Source organism: Acanthochromis polyacanthus, chromosome 18 (assembly GCF_021347895.1).
Source record: "Acanthochromis polyacanthus isolate Apoly-LR-REF ecotype Palm Island chromosome 18, KAUST_Apoly_ChrSc, whole genome shotgun sequence".
In the NCBI taxonomy this organism is placed as follows: Eukaryota; Metazoa; Chordata; class Actinopteri; family Pomacentridae; genus Acanthochromis; species Acanthochromis polyacanthus.
The window spans coordinates 24,024,105-24,050,577 of record NC_067130.1 but is presented as its reverse complement, the minus strand read 5'-3'; the positions used below and the strand labels follow the sequence as shown (position 1 = coordinate 24,050,577).

The 26,473-nt window shown below is 40.7% G+C and overlaps 1 protein-coding gene across 1 annotated transcript in view; it reads right to left on the bottom strand.

Annotated features, from left to right (window-relative positions):
- ror2 (receptor tyrosine kinase-like orphan receptor 2) overlaps nucleotides 1-21,438 on the bottom strand; it is a 115,724-nt gene extending 94,286 nt beyond the window's left edge. Inside the window, 1 exon segment of the mRNA XM_051938371.1 lies at nucleotides 21,135-21,438. Within this exon segment, the coding sequence (XP_051794331.1) occupies nucleotides 21,135-21,198 (64 nt within the window). The 5' untranslated portion in view covers nucleotides 21,199-21,438.
- Nucleotides 21,439-26,473: the final 5,035 nt, after the last annotated feature.

Genomic DNA, 26,473 nt, shown 5'->3' with positions numbered 1-26,473 from the left:
ATTTAGTGTATTCCATGTTTTACTACTATTTGATTTTACGTCCTTGAATTTATTTTCATAATAAGCCCTCTTCTTTATTCTGTTTAATTTTGTCACGTAATTCCTTAACTTTTTATACCTGTCCCATAAAACAACATCACCTGATGAAATTGCCTCAGCTTTTAGCACATCTCTCTGCCTGAAATATTCTTTCAATTCATTGTCCACCCATGGAGATGCAATACTCCTCACAGTCATACGTTTTAGTGGTGCATGCTTATCGATAATTGCCATTATTAAATTCATAAACAGCTCCAAAGCTTCATCGGGATCCTCCTCCAACAATACTTGAGTCCAGTCAATATTTGTAATATCTGCACGATAAATATCTTCATTAAAATATTTAAATATGCGTTTAATAACTATTTTCTGACTTTTGGAACTCTTATCTTCTTGTTAATTGCAATTAGATTATGGTCACTCACACCCACACAAATTGAAATTGCTTTAGAGCACAAATCCTTTGAATTAGTAAAAAGTAAATCAATACAGGTAGCAGATCTTGTCCCATCAGACCTATAGTTTATCCTAGTTGGTTTTGTGACAACTTGGGCTAAATTACAAGTCACTGCTATAGACTCTAACTTATTTCTTAAGGAACAATTTTTTGAGCCCCAATCAATATTTAAATCCCCTAAAAAGAAAATCTCTCTGTTTAAGTCACTGGCTATATCTAACATATAACAGATTCGATCCAAACAGACAATTGGTGCATTGGGTGGCCTGTAACAGCAGCCTATCATTATTGGCTTACTGTGTGGTAACTGCACTTCCAACCAAAGCGCTTCAACACCAATGCAGCCAAGGTCTTGTCGAATTCTGACAGGCAATTGATCCTGAACATAAAAGGCAACTCCACCCCCATTTAAATTTCTATCATGTCTATATAATAAGTATCCATTTATATGCAGAAGAGAGTTGTCTATCGTCTCGTCCAGATGCGTTTCAGATATTGCCAAAATATTTAAATTATAATTGCCTAAAATTCCTGCAATGTCTTGAATTTTATTATGCAAACTACAAATATTCAGATGAGCAACATTTAGTCCTTTATTCGGAAGTGTTTTGTCCATCGCCATGCCATTTTTAATTTAACAATATCCATTAAAGAGCTATCAAACAGACAATTTAAACAAAAAAACAGATACACAAAGACACATACTGACACACATTCGCACATATGCACCCCCGTTTTGTCAGCATTTGTTAGTGACAACCAATAGAATAACGTCATCTCAACCATAACTAACTGTATTTACATAACTTTTGTGGTCCCATGTTATTTACGTCAACTACCAGTTGTCCATCAGAGTAAGAATCTAATTGGATTTCAAAGGTATTTAATCTGTAGACTATTCATGAAACTTGGGAAGCGGTCCTCAGTTTTATGGCTTAGTTCATACCTTTATCCTTAATGTGCACCCGCTTGGTTCTCCGGTTCAATAACGTTTTTATAGAATGCCTCCGCTGACAAGTGGTCTATAAATTTCTTGGTTTCATCCTTGAAGAGTTGCAGGGTGAATGATCCCGTGCTTCACGCCAGCTTTCCACAGTCGGTTCCTCACTTCGCGGAAACTCGCCCTGGCCCTCGCCGTCTCCGTTGTCAAATGAGCATAAAAGCGCAATTTCGTGCCACGAATCTCCAATACCTTCTCCTTTTTAGCAATGCACAAAATCTCTTCTCTCAAAGCCAGCCTGTGCATCCGTACAATCATTGTGCGTTGCCCTGACTTGGCCATGGATCCCACTCGATGCGCATTCTCCACTTCAGGAATTTGCTGAAGTTTGTCTCTAAACATTTCATTCATCAAATCAGCCACATAACTTGTTGGGTTTCCCTTCTCCACGTTAGGAGGCAAGCCGAGAATTCGGATATTATATTTCGGACTATGATTCTCAAGTCGATCGGCTTTCTCTCGGAGTTCCTTGTTCTCCTTATTCAGAGTGTCATTTGCTTCCTCCAATGCGGACACACGGGTCTCCATACAGTTCATAGATTGTTCTAATGCAGCAACTTTATCAGAGCAATCAAAAATGTCTTTTTTCATAACATCAAGTTGTAGCTGAAGTTTGCCCATCACAGCGTTAATTTCTTCCCTGATTATAGAGCGGATTAGCACAGACAGCTCCTCCATGTTGAATCCAGCCATATCACGCTCACACACCTGTTCAGCAGGGTCGACTCCACTTAACTTTGTTTTAGACCTTGTTTGCTTCGGAGGCATATCACAAATGGCCCTCCGGATTCAATAAACGTCCATACTCAAATAACCGTAGTTACAGCAGAAAGATTCCTTCTCAAACCACAATTTTTATACGTTTTGTGTTGAGACGGCGTTACCCCAACCTGCTCAGCCTTCACGCATGCTCAGTCAGACATGATTAAAAAGTGTAATAGTCAGTCTGTGGTCTCAGGTATACTTAATTTCTGAAGTAACATCCAATCAGCACTAAAAGCTACTGTATACAGACAGGCCACATTTACAGATTGAAGCTGAGTTTAGAAGGTCAGATAGCGGATGTTACTGGATGCTATCTGGAATGGCATAACAACTTTCTTAAGTAAAGTTAACTTCAGCAATCTGTTCTGTCTGACAGACACATCTCTCTAGTGGAGACACAACTTGCACAAATTAAAACAGAAAAACACAAGTTGCCACTACAATCGAATTCTCACATCTCAAGGATAACTGAAGCAAACAGGATACACCTGACCACAGTTTGGAGTAGGACAGGATCGGCATGTTTTTTTCAGGGCTAATGTTGATATCAATTATTGGTAATAAAGACAGCTGTTTACTGATATTTGGAACAGACGTACATTAAATTATAACAGCATGTCCGCCACCCACTGTTACAGTAAGTAATTTCCTTATTTGCGGAGATGACTGTGCTTCTTGTTCAGTTTTTGCAGATTGTGTGTTTGCTAGAGAGTGGTGTCTAGAACAGTGTTAAAAGTCAATCAGACTTTAGAAACATGTTACAGTACTCCAGATAGTGTTAGCCCCAGGCTAAGAGGTATAGCACACCTCTTAGTAATAGCATAGCACCCTCAGCAAAATAAGTTCCAGCTGCACAGACACCAACAAGTGAATTAGTTTGAAATTTTTTGTGTAACAGTGAAACTAGGCATGCTTGCGGAAGACTGCAGTGTTCATTACAACCATAGCAGTGTCTGCAAACTCACCTTCCAAACACAGCTCACTTAATTGCTCAAGTTGCTCCACTCCAAAAATGCGCTCTCTGTCCCTCTTGTGTGCTTTTGGTGACTGACTTGTTAATGCTGTGGATGGAACATTGCTTGAGACCACAGAGTGACTGTAGAATCAGTCAATAAAACCTATGATACCATTAAATGGTTAAATGCCAGATCAGATATCAACCTTAATAACTGACCGACAGAAAATTGATTGATCACTAGTATGGAGTGGCACAACAAGGGTCTGAGAACTTTTGTAAATGAAATTATGATTTTACATACATTTACCAAAATGTATGACATCGTTACATTTGTCATTATGCTTAATTTAATGTAGACTGATGAAATCCAGTAAATTAAAACTACAAAAGTGTGCGAAAGGTAAAGGGGACTGATTGCTTTTTATATCCAACACTGAAGGCATTTTTCAGACTGCAGTACCAAGTTCCAAGCAGAAAATCCTTGGTGGTGAAATATCTCTCAAATACTAACTTTGCCCAGATGTGATTACTTTTGTCACACAAGCTCCATTACTCTTATCATCTAAACATAAACATGCATGAAAAACAAGTTTACAGTCTTTCTGAAAAAATGGCTGTATCATGGCACTCTCTGGACTTTCAGATGGTATCACTTACATGCAGTGGAATTTCCTCTTTCTGACTCTGATGCTATCTTCTTACCCTGAGTACTCATCACTGACGCAGCTTAAACAAGGTCAGCTCCATCTCCATGACTGAGTCAAAACAACAATCGTCATCTCATCAATAAGCAGGCGCTTCCCTTCAAATGTTTGGACATTTGGAGGATGTTTGCAGATAAAACAGTCCAAGCCTTGATTGAAGGTGATGGACTTAGTCATTTGCATTTTACTCGCTCTCTGATTAGTTCAGTTTTGTTCAGTGGAAGGACATGTTTAGCTGTGAAAAAGGATTTTTTTGGTTGCTTCTAAAACAAAGCTCTAGTGCCAGTTGTTTGTCTTTGTCCAGCCCACTTCTGAGTCATTCTTTCCTTCCTCAAATAGTCTCAGGAAAGAACTGTAAAGTACAGGTAACAGAAAATTACACAGATTTAGTTTGGAACTTTTTCTTCAGAACTCTTCATCTTTGGCATCTGTCACTGAACAGATGCCAAAGATTGCATTGACAAGCATGCTGTTAATATATTTCCACAAACCCATAGCAGACTGTAAAGGTAAACCACTAATTATTTGAACCCTCCAGCATGCTTTACTCATCTGTCTCCATAATCTGCTTCAGCCTTAATAGATGAATTAATCAGCTAAAACTATTTGAAGCCCTTCTGTGATCGACATATAATTTTTACTTCTTATGCTGTGTTCTTATGCTCAAATTGCTGTAAGTAGGAAACGTTAAACCTGGCCCAGTAACTGTAAATGTATGTAGGTACAACTGGCCACATTGTAGTGCTGTAATTAGGGCTCAAAAACTCAATTTTGGATAGTCCATGCCTTACAGTCTGTCTGACAGACTGAGTTGACACACAAGTCAATCTCAGTATACACTACCATAAGTCTCTTGAACAACAAATGTTTATGTAATAATTTGCGTAATTAGAAAATGCATGCAATGGTGCTTTTTGGATATAAACTCCATCAACACCAAATTTGGTATGTAGCATTGGGGAACAGAGCTACAGATCTACCATAAATGGACAGTTCAAAAACCACCATACATCCACTATCAAGGGGACAGCAGGATTGTTCGGATCAGAATTAAGAATACTATTCTCCACAGCATTTTCCACTCTGAACTTCTTAGGCATGGTAATATTTTTTGATCAATGACTCAATAATTCCTGATGAAGCACAGGAATTGGCTTGCAGTTACCTATCCTCCTGACTACCAGGAAAAAAATATTGTCCAATCACATTTTTTTAAATTCCCTAATCTTTGTAAGGTAATTAGAATACTGAAAACATTTTTTTGGAAAAATAAATTTTGATTTTTAAGATATCATGTGTCCACTACAGTGGACATTGGAACGCCATACATGTGAAACTGAACCTTGATGGCAATCAATGAGTCCCAAAGAAAATACTAAAAAGTCAACATAAGAATGACTTTAACATCAACATAAATTTCCATCATCACTTCTGTTTTGTTTTGTTTGGTTTTGTTGTGCTTATTTGGTATGATACTTCAAAAAGCAATTCCCATTCTTGGAACCACAAAGGACTAAATTGCACTTCATGCACATCACATGTTTTGCTCTTGCAGCCGGATCTGTGACACCTTGATGCATGTGTTTCGTCCACCATCTCTAGAAGGTGAATGGCACCATAGTGTCTCAGAGCTGCATTTGGCTGCTTTTTCCACTTTTGACATGGCTGAGTGTAGTCATCTTAGCTGTTGCCTGCGATTCCTGCTTGGGCCCGAGCAATCAACTCTTCACCAAGAAGCAGTTTCAAGTCAAAGAACTTCCATGGTGTCTTCACCAGAAACATGCAGTCACTCTTAAACTGAAGCCATGAGTTGGTGATTTCTAGATCAAAAAAGTAGAAAACTGCATTCTCCATTTCCGAGTGCCAGAGGTCATACTTTTGAAACTCAACATCCAGTCAACCAAGTCTACAACACCCATGTTGGTGTTGTACTTAGCAATTGCCAGTGGCCATGACATCTGGACAAATCTTCTGTCTTTCTTGGACCATCTTCTGCGTAGTTTCAATACCATAGTTCCAGTTCCTGTTAGCCCTTTTGTCATCAGGCTGTCGAGGAGGTTGACCATTGTAAAGAACCTGTCAAAGAACATATGGGTTCCTTTGGGAACACACTTGGCCAAATGAAGAACATCTTGTTCTGCAGTGCCTTCCTCGGAGCTCTCTGAATCATCTTCAAACACTGCATCTTGATTTTCTTCATCAGACAACTCAATATCTGAGTTTCCATCAACAATTCACTTTGCTTCTGACAACCACTCCCTTTCTTATCATTTGAAAAAATACAGAACAAAATGGAGGAAATACAGTGGGTATGGAAAGTATTCAGACCCCTTGAAATTTTTCACTCTCTGTGTCATTGCAGCCATTTGCCAAAATCAAAAAAGCTAATTTTATTTCTCCTTAATATACACTCAGCACCCCATCTTGACAGAAAAAAACAGAAATGTAGAATTTTTTGCAAATTTATTAAAAAAGAAAAACTGAAATATCACATGGTAATAAGTATTCACACCCTTTGCAGCGACATTCATATTTAACTCACATGCTGTCCATTTCTTCTGATCCTCCTCGAGATGGTTCTGCTTCTTTATTGGAGTCCAGCTGTGTTTAATTAAACTGATTGGACTTGATTAGCAAAGGCACACACCTGTCTATATAAGACCTTACAGCTCACAGCGCGTGTCAGGGCAAATGAGAATCATGAGGTCGAAGGAACTGCCCAAGGAGCTCAGAGACAGAACTGTGGCAAGGCACAGATCTGGCCAAGGTTACAAAAGAATTTCTGCAGTACTCAAGGTTCCTAAGAGCACAGTGGCCTCCATAATCCTCAGATGGAAGAAGTTTGGGACGACCACAACTCTTCCTAGACCTGGCCGTCCAGCCAAACTGAGCAATGGTGGGAGAATAGCCTTGGTGCGAGAGGTAAAGAAGAACCCAAAGATCACTGTGGCTGAGCTCCAGAGATGCAGTCGGGAGATAGGAGAAAGTTCCACAAAGTCAACTATCACTGCAGCCCTCCACCAGTCGGGGCTTTATGGCAGAGTCGCCCGACGGAAGCCTCTCCTCAGTGCAAGACACATAAAAGCCCGCATAGAGTTTGCCAAAAAACACACGAAGGACTCCCAGACTGTGAGAAATAAGATTCTCTGGTCTGATGAGACCAAGATTAAATTTTTTGGTGTTAATTCTAAGCGGTATGTGTGGAGAAAAGCAGGCACTGCTCATCACCTGCCCAATACAATCCCTACAGTGAAACATGGTGGTGGGAGCATCATGTTGTGGGGGTGTTTTTCAGCTGTAGGGACAGGACGACTGGTTGCAATTGAAGGAAGGATGAATGCGGCCAAGTACAGAGATATCCAGGAGGAAAACCTCTTCCAGAGTGCTCAGGACCTCAGACTGGGACGAAGGTTCACCTTTCAACAGAACAATGACCCTAAGCACACAGCTAAAATAACAAAGGAGTGGCTTCAGAACAACTCTGCGACTGTTCTTGACTGGCCCAGCCAGAGCCCTGACCTAAACCCAATTGAGCGTCTCCGGAGAGACCTCAAAATGGCTGTCCACCAACGTTCACCATCCAACCTGACAGAACCGGAGAGGATCTGCAAGGAAGAATGGCAGAGGATCCCCAAATCCAGGTGTGAAAAACTTGTTGCGTCATTCCCAAGAAGACTCATGGCTGTACTAGCTGAAAAGGGTGCTTCTACTCAATACTGAGCACAGGGTCTGAATACAGGGTTTATACACCAATCTTGAAGTTAAATTTACTACCATTTAATACCTTTTTTTACTACCTTCAGATTTTTTTTTACAACCATCAAGACACCGAGTTGCAAGTATTAATCAGAAACCTTTTTTGATATGCACGCAGATTTTGACATACAACACTTACATCATAATTACCACTATCCAAGGAGACCTAGTTATTTAGCTACAGGGTATTAGTTACAGTAACTGGTGCAATGTCAGGTGGGGTGCTTTGCTTCAGAGGCGCTTGAGCAATGGAATGGTATTGAATTTAAACTTACGTACAACCTTTTCAAGATTGACTCCCAACCATTAGGCAACAGCTACTAATACTATAAAAGAAGATATTTAGACAAAGTATTACACATTTATTTCCTGTCCCCATGGAAGACTCCACTAGCCCATTAAGAACATGTTTAACAACCACACAAACCAGTAAAAACAAATTGAGACAAGGATTGAACAACCAACTAGGTTTAAATGACCAACAAATCTGCACGCAAATTTTCACAAAACACTTAATCAAAAAGAGAGCAGGATGACAAAATAAAAAAATCTTGTGCCAAGTGCCTTAACCTTTCCTAAAATAGAGAGAGAGAGAGAGAGAGAGAGAGAGAGAGAGAGAGAGAGAGACAAAATCAAAGTCTTACGGCAAGTGCGTCAGCTGCACAGCCTTGTCCTCGTTAGTTTTGTCCATTTGCACCAATTCCTCCTTCTTCTTCTCTTTGTATCTTTTCCTCAGAGAATTTGATTTTGTGATTAGTTCAGCCATTGCAATTTTGTCCAATCACCGCAACTTTCCCGCAATTTTGGCCCACCTCCCGTGAGTTCCACCAATCATAGCAGCTCCCAGTGCAAACGTAATGCACGTATGTCACCGAATTCACTTCCTGTTTATGGTTTTGAAGATGCAGACATGTGCGATACTAATGTCTCTCATTTACCAATAAAAATTACTGCTGAAGACCGTGATAAACAATTAATTCACTGATGTTCTTCACCAAAGCGGAGCTAAACTGTTTTACAACCGTGCAATATTGTGGTGGAATACAAAAAAAGAAAAAAAAAAACATCATTAGAGCACTGAAAAAATGAGGTAAATTAGATTAATTATTCCACCAAAGAGTGGAGAGAAATGTCCATGTCATCCGGAGGGCCGACCACCGCCTGAGCGGGATGCTACCACAGGCAACGCGCTCCGTGGTCGGACAACTGGGGCAGACGGGGCGTCTCGGTCTCGCCGCTGAGAGCCACGGCGGAGTTATGTGACGATCAGCGTGTGTGAATAATTTCCTTGTTACCCACATCATTCAAAACGGACTCGGGGATTTGAATGAAGTTTTCAGGGTCGGTCAGAAATGACACAAGGACCAAGTGATTAGACTTTGGCAGTGATACGGCTTAAAGTTTGGATCCACGTATAGGTTGTGGGAGAGCAATCTGCGGACAGATGAGCGCTATTCCGCGATCCCGCAGGCCGCGGTCGCTCTCAGAAGTCGAAGTGGCATCATCCAGGGAGATGTCAAGTTAGCATTGCAGCAGTGCGCACGCGGAGGACTTCAGCTCTCTAACGACCAATGAATGCATTGCTATGACGTCGACGTGAGCGACTGACGAACGTTCCGGTATAAAATTTTGCAAGCAAGATATGTTTTATTTTATTTATGTTTATTTTTTGATCAAAATGAAACAGCTCATTGTCTAAAAGAAAAAATAATACCTCGTTTTTAAAAAATAATACCTTTTGCCCAAATTTAAAACCTTTTAAGGCCATTAAATTTTGCGTTTTTGATTTATCACTTTTTAATACTTTTTAAAACCCCGCGGAAACCCTGGAATACTTATGACCATGTGATATTATAGTTTGTTTGTTTTTTTTAATAAATTTGCAAAAATTTCTACATTTGTTTTTTCTGTAAAGATGGGGTGCTGAGTGTACATTAAGGAGAAATAAAATGAACTTTTTTGATTTTGGCAAATGGCTGCAATGACAGAGAGAGTGAAAAAATTCCGTACCCACTGTATGCTTTACTTTGCCAGAGAGATACCCCCAGTGGATCTACCACATCACATGACACCATTAATAGTTACGATGAATGTAACCCTCTGATGTATGTCTACTCTGCTAAATGGTTTGAAAAAAAACACTGAAAACACTCACATAAATCATTGCTAAGACCTCTGAATGTGGATACAACACTATTACATATTGGAGTTTACTGTTGTAATGCTAAGGCTGCCCACATCATAGCTTCATTGACTTTAACCATGCTGATTAAAAAGCAGCAAATTTTACCAGTATATCAAGTGTCCAAACAGAGCTACAGGGCTAAGCCACTATCACACCTGGGACAATCTGACCATTCGTCCCTGGTGTTAACCCTCTATGGTACAGCGTTGCCACATGGCAACAACCCCATTTTAAGCTTTCTACAGACAGATAATACATCCCCAGTTATGATGCAATGCATTAAAAAGAAGTGGGGTTCTAAGTTAACCAATAGCAGTGTTTAAATTTGTCACATGACTTTCTGGAGGCCAGTTTGAAACCCTTTTCTGCAGACATCATTGACGGGAGGAGCCTCACCATTTGACTCCTAAATATTCACCAAAAAAAGTGTTTTTTCGAAGTTTTTCAATGGGGAAAAAATATACACTCAATAATAGGTGAGTTAAGTTCATTATTATGTAGTTTCTTGCACTGTGCTTGATCAATAAATAATAGAAAATGTTAAAAATGTGTACGTTGCCATATGGCAACACCGTACCATTATGGATTGCTAGCCTGGTATGTTGATAACATTTTGTATTTAGTTATACACCTACTTTGCAATTGCACTGGTGTACACTGATCTTCTATAGTCTATAAACTATAATAATGCACTTTGTGAGTCCTTTCCACATTGCATATGATGATATTTGACACATCTTTCTTCCATTTACACCATGAATGCAATTTTTTTTTTATGGTAAATCACGGAAAAAAGCTGAACTAGCCCTCCCACTAGATGATAGTGAAGATGACAAAGGATTCAGTGACAAGAAAAATTAGCTGCTCGAAACACAGTAGAGTGAGAGTGATGAAGACAGTGAGACGGATGAAGACTATGAGCCAGAGAATGAGGACAGTGGAGACAGTGAGGGCAGAGACAGTGAAAGTGAAGTGACGGGTATTACCAGTAAGAGAGTTTAAAATGTATATGCCAATCATGTTCCAGCCTCCATTTATGTATTGCATTAAACTATTAGTTTAGTTAGCTACTGGTTATTGTTTATACTATAACATGAGTTTTAAAATAAATGTTATATACAATTTCAAGCAAAACTCTCTTGTTTTCATTACTTTCCATTATGGTACAGTGTTGCCATATGGCAACGAACCCTAAAAACTACTAAAAAATAATATTTTTTGAAAATGTCTCTTAATTATGTTTACTTGATCTGTTTTAAGACAAAAAAGCACCCCAAACATTTTTTTACCAACTGGGATCATAGTGCGTACCATAGAGGGTTAATTCCGGCATATAGGAAAAGTACTCTTACCACAACATGGTGAAACATGGTCTGAAGGTGCCTGTCATCAACTGCAGGACTACTTAGAAAAAGGCCGCTGCATCACATCCACCAGTCGACACCAGCCACATTTTCATGGTGGAGGAACATGAAGTGTACACTGAAGGCGGTAAACCCGAAGAAGGTGCAGGTCTTGAAGCCACCTCTGGATGAGTTCTGAAGGTACGCACTGAACAGATGGCTGTGGTCTTCACCAAGATCTTTAACCAGTCCCTATCACAGCCCAACATCCTTCCCTGTCTGAAGTCTGGGATCATCATAGTTTCACTTTCAAAAAATACCACCATCAGCAGACTGAATGTCTACCATCCAGTGGCATTTACTCCTGTCATAATGAAGTGTTCTAAGAAACTGATTCGTACTCACATCTTCTCCAGCCTTCCATCTATGTTTGACACACAAATTTGTCTTCAGAGCTAATAGATTGACAGAAGATGTCATGGCCACAACTCTCGTCACTGCCCTGACCTACCTAGATCAGCGGAGGAGGTACACTTGGCTGCTCTTTCTAGACTTAAGCTTCACATTTAACACCATCCTCCCTCACAGACCGGTGACCAAACTCATAGACCTAAAATGACCCTTCTCCATCTGCCTCTGGTTTAAAGACTTCCTGACAGATTGCTCACAGAGGGTGAGAGTAGGTCCCCAGATCTTCTCAGCACTCAGCCTTAGCAGTGGCTCCTCACAGGGCAGTGTGCTAAGCTCCCTACTCTACACCCTCTGTACCCACAACTGCACCCCCACCAATCCCAGCGACAGCATCATTACATTTGCAGCTGGCACCCCCATGGGTGCCATCTCATTTCTTTAAGGAATCAGTCCGCTCATCTGAAGAAGGTGGAACGGCTGTCTGTGTGGTGCACAGACTATAACCTGGTTCTTAACACCACCAAAACCAAGGAGTTGATTACAGATGTCAGAAAGAATAAAACAGAAATTCAACCCTTTCACATCAGCGGGTACCCTTTGGAGAAGGTCTCTGACTTCCGGTTCTGGGCGTGTGCATGGAGGAAGACTTGACCTGGAGCAGTAACACAACAGCACTCATGAATAAGGCACAGCAGAGACTTCTCACAAAAAGTTTTTGTGTCCTTCTACTGCTGCTTCATCAAGAATATACTCACATACTGCATCTATGTGTGGTTGCACAGACACAGAGAGGAGAGCACTCCAGTGGGTTGTAACAACTGCCCAGAAGGCCATCGGCTTCCCTCACCCCTCCCTAGAAGAACTGTACAGTTCCCGCTGCTTAAATAAGGGCAAGAGCATTTTAAGACACCTAAGAGACCCATCCCACCAAGTACAAAAAGATGACAATTGCTGGGTTTACATGGGACCTGTTATTCCTCTTTCATTCTGAATAAAAGTAAATTCTGCTTTAAAATGTCCTTGTAAACACTTAATTCCGAATTTAAAAGTTCATTCCGAATAAACTTCATTCCGGTTAAACTACCTGGTTTATTCCGATGTTAATTCTTAATAAACTAATTCCTGTGTACCTTCTAATTATGCATACAGTTAATTCTGCTTTAGTTAATTCCGGTCATTCTGCGCACGCTTGGCTCCTCATGTAGCAATGATGTAGCGATGTACACGTTCGGCAGCCTTTGTCAAGTTGCTGTTTCAACAATAAAAAGCAAAGCAAAGGGCGCCCGTATAGCTCAGTCGGTTAAGTGGGTGAGCCATGTACTGATCCCTGATGCAGCAGCCCGGGTTTGATTCCCGCTTGTGGCCTTTTGCTGCATGTGTTCTCCCCGTTTCCTGTCAGTCTCTCACTTCACCTATCAAAAAAATAACTTTAAACAAAAAAAGAAAAGCGTGCTTATTAGTTGTTCCTCCGTGTTGTTGGGGAAAAGAAATGACGCGGCAAATGGAGTTTGTTTTCTTTTGGTAAACAGGGATACGTCACGTCCACTCCGTCCAATCAGTAACAAGCCTTCTCTGCATATGCTCCATACAGTCACTCTCACATTTCCAAGTATACTTCAAATGCTGACTGCTTAAGTACCACACTGAATTGGTAGGTATTATCTTGTGAGATCAGAAACTTTTCACCTCCTGGCAATCTGATAGCAAAGTGTTTAGGTTGCATATCAAATAGGTGCAAATACTGTTAACAGTGAGTCACTGGTTTTGATCCCGACCGCTCAATTTCTCACGTCATCTCTGCGCTCTCTTTCTCTAAATGTACTGTCTCTCTTCACTGTCTATATCTACTAGAGACAAACAGTAAACGATATTTATAGAACTTTTTTTTCCAACTCTGGCACTTGTTTCATCCAAAATTAAGGTAACAAGCTGAAAATAGAAGATGACATTTAAATTCATCTATCCATGCATTCTCTATACACCGCTTTATCCTTACTAGGGTCGCAGTGGGGCTGGAGCCTATCCCAGCTGACTCGGGCGAAGGCAGGGGACACTCTGGACAGGTCGCCAGTCTGTCGCAGAGCTACATATACAGACAAACAATCACACTCACATTCACACCTACGGGCAATTTAGAGTAACACATTAACCTCGGCATATTTTTGGACTGTGGGAGGAAGCCGGAGTACCCTGAGAAAACCCACGCATGCACAGGGAGAACATGCAAACTCTATGCAGAAAGATCCCAGGCCCAAGCTGGGATTTGAACCAAGGATCTTCTTGCTGCAAGGCAAAAGTGCTAACCACTACCCCACTGTGCAGCCCACATTTAAATTCAGAACAAAGTCATTTAAGTTAGTCTGATTTGCAGTGTTTTTTCAGTGTTATTCAGCGGTTTGTCTTTCCATACATTCTTTATATTGAAACTCAGTGCTGTAGTCATTTCTTTGTCCTTCAGTTGCAGATCATATGCGTATGTTGTTGCTGATGATCTTGCTGTCTTAGGGCAAGTTACAGTGAAAGTGAAGCATGTTTTCAAGATGTTACAGATGTATATGCTCTGGGGGTTCAGGCATGTGGGTTCTGTAAAGCATCTTGGGACAATTTGAATTGTAATTGGTCCTATATAAATACAATTCTGTTGAATTTAATTATTTCAGAGTTCAGAGAATGTGGACCAATGATAGCAAAAAGTAAGTTTTAAAACACCAAAACTATATGCTGAAAAAAATGACCTACAGTGCTGTGAAACCAGGCTTTACCACTATTCAAAATTTGTATTTATTAACCAAGCACCAAGATTTGATTAAAAAACCAACAGAAACAGTTAGTTTTTGAAATAGGAAACAAGGGAACACAATTCATTGAACCTCACCTTACTGAAAATGTGAATTTGCAAGTATAATGCATGTTCTGAAAAAGTACATGTGAATTCAACAAATGTGATTCAATTGGATTTTGAAAAATGACAAAGAGTCTTCTTCTTTTCCTTTGGGCTTTTCCCTTCAGGGATCGCCACAGCGAATCAATTGCCTCCATCTAACCCTGTCCTCTGCATCCTTCTCTCCCACACCAACAACCTTCATGTCCTCCCTAACCACATCCATAAACCTCCTCTTTGGTCTTCCTCTAGGCCTCCTGCGTGGCAGTGGGAAACTCAGCATCCTTCTACCAATATATTCACTCTCTCTCCTCTGGACATGTCCAAACCATCTCAGTCTGGCCTCTCTGACTTTATCTCCAAAGGCTCTAACATGTGCTGTCCCTCTGATGTACTCATTCCTGATCCTATCCATCCTGGTCACTCCCAAAGAGAACCTCAGCATCTTCAGTTCTGCTACCTCCAGCTCTGCCTCCTGTCTTTTCCTCAGGGACACTGTCTCCAGACCAAACAACATGGCTGGTCTCACCACAGTTTTGTAAACCTTTCCTTTCATTTTAGCTGAAACTCTTCTGTCACACATCACACCTGACACTTTTCTCCATCCATTCCAGCCTGCCTGTACACGCTTCTTCACCTCTTTTCCACACTCTCCATTGCTCTGGACTGTTGACCCTAAGTACTTAAAATCCTCCATCTTCTTGATCTCTTCTCCCTGTAACCTCACTATTCCACTTGGCTCCCTCTCATTCACACACAGATACTCCGTCTTACTGCGGCTAACCTTCATTCCTCTCCTTTCCAGGGCAAACCTCCACGCCTCTAGCTTCTCCTCCACCTGTTCCCTGCTCTCACTACAGATCACAATGTCATCTGCAAACATCATAGTCCATGGAGACTCCTGTCTAACCTCGTCTGTCATCCTGTCCATCACCACAGCAAACACGAAGGGGCTCAGAGCTGATCCCTGATGTAGTCCCACCTCCACCTCGAATGCCTCTGTCACACCTACAGCACACCTCACCACTGTCTTACAGTCCTCATACATGTCCTGTACCACTCTAACATACTTCTCTGCCACTCCAGACTTCCTCATACAAAACCACAGTTTCTCTCTGGGCACCCTGTCAAAAGCTTTCTCCAGATCTACAAAGACACAATGCAGCTCCTTCTGACCTTCTCTGTACTTCTCTATCAACATCCTCAAAGCAAATATTGCATCTGTTGTACTCTTTCTTGGCATGAAACCATACTGCTGCTCACAGATGTTCACCTCTGCCCTTAGCCTAGCTTCAACTACTCTTTCCCATAGCTTCATTGTGTGGCTCATCAGCTTTATTCCTCTGTAGTTGCCACAACTCTGCACATCTCCCTTGTTCTTAAAGATGGGTACCAGCACACTTCTCCTCCATTCCTCGGGCATCTTCTCACTATCTAAGATCCTGTTGAAAAGTGACAAAGAGTACTTCATGAAAAAAATTTACCAGGGCATATTTAAAATAAAATGCATATGCTCATGAGATTTTCTATGAGGTTTAATTCAGTTTACAAACAGGCACTTTAACTATAAGCACTTTATGACAGGCTCTGCCTAGTAATAACTTTACTACTTTAGGGTAGATTTAATCTAGCCAGAATTAATGTATCATTGTCTTTGTTTTACTATATTGTTTTTTTTATACATCTCTGACTCCGGCTTGTTTACTGCAACCTTGTGTAAACAAATGAGATAGCATATTCATTAATATGCACTGTCCCGTCCAAATAAATAAAGAAATGAAATGAGATATTTGAAATTGAAAATGTGGAAGCTCGCATATAATGTCACATGTGAAACCATACGTCACATCTGACACCGCAACATATAGTGATTTGCACAGTCAGGATTTTCCTATAGACCCTTTTCACTGACGTCACACTTCCGGGTCGGTAAGTAGTTCAGCGCCATTTTGAGTGGTGAGCTTTGTTGAGTCCGTGACTGGAGTTTATCTTTTAGCTTAATATTTGTTGGCTATGGCTGCCACTCAGCTGAAAAAGTATATCGACCCACTTGATAGCACTTCGAAAGACCGATATCAGAGGAAGTTGGAGTTAATTGATGGAATCGATCCTTATGAAGTTACACAGAAGGACTGGACAAGCACCCACAGCGGCCTGCCTGAAGTGACCTACTGTGATATCGTGAACTACCTCGTTTATACACAGAGTGCATACAGTATGGATCAGATGAAGGCATACAAATCCCTTGAGGCTTACAACCAGTTCGTTTGTGGTTGGGTGAGCGATGTTGTTTATCTCAAGGCTGGTGACCTGGTTGTTATCAGTGCTAAGGTAAGCCCCAGTTTCACCTACCACCCCACCTCCACAGTCCTCACTCTGCCCCCTCATTGATGTTTATGTTACTGACCTGGCTACTTCGATGTGAATGGAGCCATTACTTTAAACTGAACGGGAGCTAAAAAAAAACAAAAAAAACCACGTACCAGTCATGAAGTGATCAGAGCAAATCCTTGTGTGAGGAGAAGGTATGAAGTCTTTCGTATTGATCCTGGCAAGCCAAGTGTGGTGCCTCTGCTGGCTGAGTTTCCTTGTTTGTTCACCCTCGGTAAGCCTTATTTTGGGAATTCTAAAGAAGCTCCGTTTAACTGGGCCTTTTACCTTGTTGTGGTAGCCGTGGACACAACAGAAGTGAACCATTGTTGTCCCCAGTCACACTGCAAACTATATTTATCTTGCTTAATACTTATCTTGCTCAATGACTCCTGACCGCAACAATTTCAACACTGACCACACAATATGTCGGACCCGGAAGTGTGACATCATGTGAAAACTATCTATAGTCCTGCGACAGACTGGCGACCTGTCCAGTGTGTCCCCTGCCTTTGCCCGAGTCAGCTGGGATAGACTCCAGCACCCCCCGCGACCCTAGTGAGGATAAAGCGGTGTATAGAGAATGGAGGATGGATGGATTTTCCTATATTTAACAAGTGAAAAAATCTAACAATGAATATGTGCACACCAGAAATTCTCCACTAAAAATGTTTCCAAGGTCTTAAACTATCTCTTAATATTGTGATATTGGCTCAAACATATTGTCAAGCCCTTAGGTTCTGGGGCTCTTTTTCACCACATAAAAACATGAACATAGGCTGGAATGTCCTGTAAGTCGAAGATGATGCACAAAATTTTTAACTTATTAACTTATGCATGAGTTACGACCATACAGCGACCATATAAGGACACAAGCTGCCTTCTGACTACTTATAAAAGAACCTCTGAGTTCATCTTTTCTTTCTTTTAAGGAAAGGAGTTTTGCACTGCTTCTTTAGTCCTCAGAGCTCACTGAAGTGAAAAATGAAAGAAAGGCTGCTTGCAGATCCAAAAAACAAAAAGGAGGGGGAAAGGTGCTAATCATTTATAGGTAGGCGGATAAGACCGAAATTTGGGGTCGATAGTTCACTTTTTCAGGAAAGCACCAAATTTGGTACAGACTTAGTATATGATCATACAATTGATTTAAGAGGCGTACCCCAAAAATCTAATCCCCCTGGTGGCCGCCATCTTGAATTCAAATATGGCCGCCTTGCTAAACCTATTTATGTAATATCTCCCTTAATACGGCAGATACAAAGTTACTTTCAAGATCTACCCCCATTGTTTAAGGGTCTGCGGATTCAATAAAGCCATTTAAAACAGTGTTTGTATCCGCCATCTTGGATTTCAAAATGGTCACCAACCTGTTACCCTCATTTTATATCTCCAAAACCATAAATTGTAGGAAGAAAATTTTAAGGTCTACCCCAATGTTTTAAGGGGCTACGAGTTAATTGAAGCAATTGTGAAATTGATTGTAATCCGCCATCTTGGATTTAAAGATGGCCGCCAACCTGTTACCAGGTTGCCAGGAATCCCAGGGAAGACATATGAAGAGTATGGTCAGGGCATCTTCCTCTCCTACCTGAATGTACAATTAGATAACAGCAGACGAGCAGATGTTGTGTGGGACTCATATCACGATGATAGTCTGAAGTCTCAAGTTAGGGGTGACAGGGGATCAGGAACCCGCTGTAGGGTATCACCGACGACGAAAGTGCCTGGAAACTGGAAGAGTTTTTTGCGAAACAACCAGAACAAGGTGGAACTTTTCCAGTACTTGTCTGATGTAGCTGTACAAGCACCATTCAACCCAGACAAAGTGATATATGCTACAAGTGGAGCATTGGTGTCGTCCTCGGATCCCCATGCTGATATGAGTATGCTGAGTCCTTGTAATCACGAGGAGGCAGATTCTGGAGTAATCCTGCATGTACTGGATGCAGCAAGGAAGGGAGCCACCAAGGTTTTGATTAGGACTGTTGATAGTGACATTGTCGTTCTGGCCATTTCTCACTTCTTTGCATTGCCACTGGATGAGCTGTGGGTAGCAATAGGCACAGGGACATCTTTCCGGTACATTGCCATCCATAAGATTGCATCAGCACTTGGAAAGAAGAAGTTGGAAGCTTTGGCTTTCTTTCATTCATTCACCGGATGTGATACCACATCATACTTCACTAACGAGGGGAAACTGTCAGCTTTGAAGACAGGGCAGGTGTTCCCTCTGATCACATCAAGTTTTCATACACTGTCAATCAAGCCTGAATACATCACCAAAGAACTTGGCAAGTTGGAGCGTTTTGTTGTGGTCCTATATGACAGGGCTACTGAGTCAGATTCGGTGAATAAAGTGCGCAAGCATCTCTTTTCTCAGAAGTCAAGGGATATTGAGAATATCCCCCCAACCTCGGATGCCCTGGGAGCACGTTAAATGAGCAGTTTATCAGGCTGGCAAGAGCTGCCATCACCTGCATCCTGGGGTTGGTAGAGGAAGGGAGATAGCTGGACTCCAATATGGATGAAACTGCCGGTTGTTCAAGAAGCTTGTGCTGAACTCATATGCTGCCACTGCAAGATTTCATGTAAAGGGAATTGCAAGTGTCATAAGGCTAACCTGCCCTGTACACCTCTCTGTGGTTGTGATAGCCAATGCTTTCAGGCAGCCTGAATTTAGAATTATTCTGGCCATCAGGAAATTCAAATCTATTCAATAATGCACATTGTAAACCTCATTGTAACAGCAAAACAATAAATATTTAGTACACTTCAAAAACACTTTTTTTAATCTGCAGCTGATCAACTGGGTGGAAGCCATCTTGAAATCTAAGATGGCGGTTTCAAATCAATTTCAAAGCGGCTTCATTGAATCCGCAGCCCCTTAAAACCTAGAGGTAGACCTTGAAAAGTTCTTCTTACGATTTATTGTTCCAGAGATATAAAACTAAGGTAAAATCTTGGAGGCCATCTTGAAATCCAAGATGGTGGATTCAAATCAATTTAAAATGGCTTCACTGAATTTCCAGCCTCTTAAAACATAAAGGTAGGCCTTGAAATTTTCTTCGTATGATTTATGGTTTCAGAGATATAAAACGAGAGTAACAGGTTGGCGGCCATCTTGAAATCCAAATGCAAACACTGTCATAAATGGCTTCATTGAATCCCCAGACCTTTAAACAATGGGGGTAGATCTTGAAAGCAACTTTGTATCTGCTGTATTAAGGGAGATATTACACAAAATAGATTTAACAAGGCGGCCATATTTGAATTCAAGATGGAGGCCACCAGGGGGCTTAGATTTTTGGGGTACTCCTCTTAAATCAATTGTATGGCCATATACTATGTCTGTACCAAATTTGGTGCTTTCCTGAAAAAGTGGAACTATCATTTGACTTATCTGCCTAACTATTAGCCCCCTGTGCCCCACCCCCACATCCCTCTCACTTCATACCAAATGGTAAGTCTTCAGAGCCAAAGCTGAAAACAGGAAATCTGCTCTACTCTTACTCCCCACAGGGGTAGTAAATGAATTACCATGACTGACAAAGACTTCGATCACCTGGAGATATGCATTCAATTAACATGACAATGACACAGTGGCCCTTTGAGCCTGACACAAGCCCTTTTTTATGAGAACTAGGAGCTCAAAGTAACACATGTCAACAAACTGAAAAAGTACAAAGAGTGTTTAAGTGGTCACAGAGGCTTATAGGAGGAACCCCCAACCCCCCCAACACGCACAGACATTCACCCAAAACCATCGAAAACTTTTTTCAATACAAAGGTGAAATGTGCATGCAACCAAAAATGTGACTGTTTTTCAATCGATGTTCAAATGTCTGTAAAAATGAAGGGAGCGTGAAAAAAAAGGACTTAGGAGGAGTGACTCCTAAACGGTGGAACTCAACGTAGGCAGTTTATGCAGTTTTAAGGATGCCAGCTCTCACTGAGTTTTTGTGTAGACGTGATGTGAAATCTCCGCCTCCGAACACATCTGAGAGTCTATAACTTTATTACCTAAACTGCTACAAGGGAAAGCCCACTACAAAAGCCCTATCTATTGTAGAAGATGATCTCCGCGTCGGCAGAAAACAGTAAAAAGCCGTTGCAAGTCTTTTCCAAGTTTTACAAGAACGCAAAGGAGCCTGATGCAAAAATCTGCCCTTACAGTAGACTCATCAGTTTTTGCCCAGTCAACTTTCAGTGCATCACTTCTCAGCTTTACTCGGATTTACTCTTTAGGACGTATAAAAGAAACTCACCGTTACATCTCAGATCTGGAGACAAGAAAAGCATCCAAAGCAGGCTTTTCAGGAAGGTGGCCATGGCGTCCGATTTCACTCAGGAGAACACTAAATAAGACTGAAAACTACCTAATAGAACTGTGGGAGCCAATATGCGTCTGATAGTTTTATCTCCTACTTGTTGACAAAAAGCGCACTTTGCAGGTCGGGGTAGTCCGACATTAAGGCGGAGGACAGATGCGGCTTCACGAAGGAAAACAAAGCTGCGTTCATCCCATGAACAGTCCGCCAGAGACAGTTCTAGCTGCGGGTCAGACTGGCTCCTCTCTGCAGGACTGAGGCGGGCACACGAAGAGCAACGTTTTTGGAGAGGGCCCCATCTACAGACAAACCCGAGAAACAGGTTGCCCATCTTCTCATCAAGATTGTAGGAAACTTCTTCAGGACCAAGAACTAACTATCCAGCTCACACAAAAACACACTTTCAGATTTGATTTTTTAAATTATTATTTATCATTATAGATTTTTTTACCATTCCTATGTGTTGAAATTAGGAAAACGTCTGTAAATTGGTGTAACTAATTTTTACATAGGTTGTTTTGAGCATTAGGAATGGGGTGGGGGACATGTAAAAAAGCTCCTCAGCCAGCTCCAGACAGTCAACTGATGGACTCAGATTTGCCACATATTTTAAGAAAATGTTCTCGTTTCAAAGGAAATTACTTTCCTGAGAATGCTCTCTTGCTTAAAAAATTAGTTAAATCTCACAATGACATTGTGATATGGCAAGAATGTGGTTAATCTCAAAAAGTCTGCAGATCCTGATGCAATCTGTGAACAAGTACTGCACTAATGTGCCAATCAGCTGACACCTTCCAGGTGTGTGCTGAACGTGGCCATATAGCTACCTAACATCCACCATTATACTTAGTTAGAAATCCAGAAATATCATGGAATTAAGTGACCTCAGACCATTTATACCCTTTGCTACGAATCTTTTTTTTTAAAGATTATAAGAGACGTGTTGGCATTCCTTAGAAATGGCAAAGTACACCCCCAACAATTTGCATGCCAAGTTGACAAGGGTGTTCAGGATGCAAAACTCCCAAGACAGAGAATGACACTGTATAAGTACCTTGAAGAAAGCAAGGTCCCATGCAAGGGTCTTAATTATAGATTTTTCTTCTGCTGATAATCAGATGCAGCTACACATTTTAACTGACCACCTTGCATCTTATTTTAAATTGCCTGATTTCCTTCTGTTGCTGCTTTTAGATTTATTGTAGACAGAATCCAGCAGGTTCGGGTGAATAGACATATGTCAAGCATCAGGCTTTAAGTACAGGTTCAACCAAGGACTGTGTTCTGTTATATTTTATACTGTACACAGACAGTTGTAAGTTGTCTCGGAAAAGTAATTATGAAGTTCTCCAATGACAATTCCCTCCCGTCCTCCTTCTTTGATGCAGACCATGGTGATGTCTTGCCTGCATTTGGGAAATGTTGTGGTGATGAGAACTTCATAGTCCTTACCTTCACAAATCGAGAATGTAATCAGTGTTTTTAGGCAGATTAATGACACATTAAAAGCAAGCACTCTGCACAATAAACAATTTGAAATTGTGGATTCCTACAGGTATTTTGGCTAGCACTGTATTAGATTTACAGCTAAAGTTTGATGTAAACACAGAAGTGATTGTCAAACGTGGTAGGCAAAGCATTCATTTGATACATAAGCTTAATTCCTTTTAATGTCTGTCATCTAATTCTATGAAATTTTTCAACCTAAAGCTAAAGAGGCTGTAGCCAGACTTCTGACACAAACTAGTAACAGACATCAGATTTCTCCAATGTTAGCTTCTCTTCATCGACTCCCTGTGAAATCTGGGATAGGACTTAGAATCCTGCTTCTACAGTATGAAACTCTCAGTGACCAAGCTCCATCTTATCTTAAAGACCTTATTTTACCAAATCATCCTGAGAGAGCCCTTCACTCTCAGACTGCAGGTTTACTTGTGGTAAACCTGCAAGCAAAACTGCAACAAATGTGTTTCAGTTTGATTGCTGATCTAAAAATGGCGCAAATAGTGCAGAACTTATTCTGCAATATTTCTAAATCCCTAAACTCTACCCAGGTTTGTAGGACAGTATCACATATTTTCACTGTGCTCCAAGACTTCTAGACCACTGTATTTGCTATGTAGTTTAAATGAGCTCCAACATGCAGAAACTATAGAATGATTACATCCCACTGTACCGGTATAATCAATAATATGTGAGAACAGACCACTGACAAGAGTGTCTCTGCTGTATAATGAATACTTTTAATCTTAATACTTAAGTACAGCTTCTGGATGAGGCATCTGCATTTTACTCTAAGCTGAACTCCAGAGTAGGAGAAGTTTAGAAGTAATGAGGAATAGTCAGACAGTACTTACGTCTTCTGTGGCAAGTCTAAGAAAAAAACCCAGATGGTTATTAGTTGGGTCTTACAGATGACACATATAGAACAAAAAACTCTTGTTACAAACGGGAGGTGTGAAGTTCTAAAAATGAGTTCTAAACTGAATCCCAACCATACATATATATATATATATATATATATATATATATATACACACACACACACACACACACACACACACACACACACACACACACACACACACACACACACACACACACACACACACACACACACACACACACACACACACACACACACACACACACACACACACACACACACACACACGGACAAAATTGTTGGTACCCCTCAGTTAAAGAAGGAAAAACCCACAATTCTCACTGAAATCACTTGAAACTCACAAAAGTAACAATAAATAAAAATTTATTGAAAATTAAATAATCAAAATAAGCCATCACTTTTGAATTGTTGATTAACATAATTATTTAAAAAAACAAACTAATGAAATAGGGCTGGACAAAAATGATGGTACCCATAACTTAATATTTTGTTGCACAACCTTTTGAGGTAATCACTGCAATTAAACGATTTCTGTATTTGTCAATGAGCATTCTGCAGCTGTCAACAGGTATTTTGGCCCACTCCTCATGAGCAAACAGCTCCAGTTGTCTCAGGTTTGATGGGTGTCTTCTCCAAATGGCATGTTTCAGCTCCTTCCACATATGTTCAATGGGATTCAGATCTGGGCTCATAGAAGGCCACTTTAGAATAGTCCAACGCTTTTCTCTCAGCCATTCTTGGGTGTTTTTGGCTGTGTGCTTTGGATCGTTGTCCTGTTGGAAGACCCATGACCTGCGACTGAGACCAAGCTTTCTGACACTAGGCAGCACATTTCTCTCCAGAATGCCTTGATAGTCTTCAGATTTCATCGTACCTTGCACACTTTCAAGACACCCTGTGCCAGATGCAGCAAAGCAGCCCCAAAACATTACTGAGCCTCCTCCATGTTTCACCGTAGGGACAGTGTTCTTTTCTTCGTATGCTTGGTTTTTGAGTCTATGAACATAGAGTTGATGTGCCTTACCAAAAAGCTCCAGTTTGGTCTCATCTGTCCAAAGGACATTCTCCCAGAAGCTTTGTGGCTTGTCAACATGCATTTTTGCAAATTCCAGTCTGGCTTTTTTATGAGTTTTTTTCAGCAGTGGTGTCCTCCTTGGTCGTCTCCCATGAAGTCCACTTTGGCTCAAACAACGACGAATGGTGCGATCTGACACTGATGTACCTTGGCCTTGGAGTTCACCTTTAATTTCTTTGGAGGTTGCTCTGGGCTCTTTGGATACAATTCCAACGATCCGTCTCTTCAATTTGTCATCAATTTTCCTCTTGCGGCCACGTCCAGGGAGGTTGGCTACTGTCCCGTGGGTCTTGAACTTCTGAATAATATGAGCCACTGTTGTCACAGGAACTTCAAGCTGTTTAGAGATGGTCTTATAGCCTTTACCTTTAAGATGTTTGTCTATAATTTTTTTTCGGATGTCCTGGGACAATTCTCTCCTTCGCTTTCTGTTGTCCATGTTCAGTGTGGTACACACCTTTTCACCAAACAGCAGGGTGACTACTTGTCTCCCTTTAAATAGGCAGACTGACTGATTATGAGTTTGGAAACACCTGTGATGTCAATTAAATGACACACCTGAGTTAATCATGTCACTCTGGTCAAATAGTTTTCAATCTTTTATAGAGGTACCATCATTTTTGTCCAGGCCTGTTTCATTAGTTTGTTTTTATAAATAATTATGTTAATCAACAATTCAAAAGTAATGGCTGTTTTTGATTATTTAATTTTCAATAAATTTTTATTTATTGTTACTTTTGTGAGTTTCAAGTGATTTCAGTGAGAATTGTGGGTTTTTCCTTCTTTAACTGAGGGGTACCAACAATTTTGTCCACGTGTGTATATATATATATATATATATAAATTTTTTACATCATAGTATGCTACTCAAGAGACAGTAAACATGTTTGAGACAGTTGCAGAAAGACTTCAGATTAACTGAGTTAATCTCATTGAGTGCCTTTAAATCAAAACTGAGTTCTTGAGGCCATTTCCACAACTTGTACTTGTTCTTTTATAACTTGCTTGTAAATTTAATTATTTTTGTTATTTTTACTTATTTATTTTTGTTTATTTTAAAAAAAAGTTGTATTTTAATCATGTCTTAAATGTGAAATTTTATAACTATTTTGTATTTGCTGCTGCCTATCTTGGCCAGGACTCCTTTGAAAAAGAGGTTCTTAATCTCAATGGGATCTTTCCTGGTTAAATAAAGGTTGAAAAAAAAACAGGTGGATAGTCAAGTGGGCATTTGTAGGAAAGGGTCCAGGAGGATGTGCATGAATTTGTAACTTAGAAGACTTTTGCTGGAACACACACAATGCTTCTGAAGAGGTCAAATGACTTGCTGATGCATGAAGACTCTGAAAATCATACCATTTCAATTCTGTTAGACCTCAGCATGGCTTTTGCTACAGTGAGTCATAACATTCTCTCAAACCGCCTGAATGACCAGGTTGGCATCCAGGAGGCATTGCTAACCTGTCTACTCGGCAGGCTGGATCTCTTTGGTAAAAAAAAACTGGGAGTTACTCATCCTCTTCTACCTGAGTGGGGTACCTCTAGGTTCAGTTCTTGGGATAAGTTTTTGGCTTCCATTGGGCTCCATCTTCCGTACACACAAACTACTGTTATACTGCTATGCCAATGACACACACATTTACCTCTCTATAAATCCTGATGAAACCACGGCACCCTTCTTGGTCTGTCTTCATGAGGTAAGACAATGGATGGCCAAAAACTGTCTACAACTGAAGGACACTGAAGAGATTCGTGTTTGGTCACCTCCACAGAACAACAGCCATCACCAGCTAT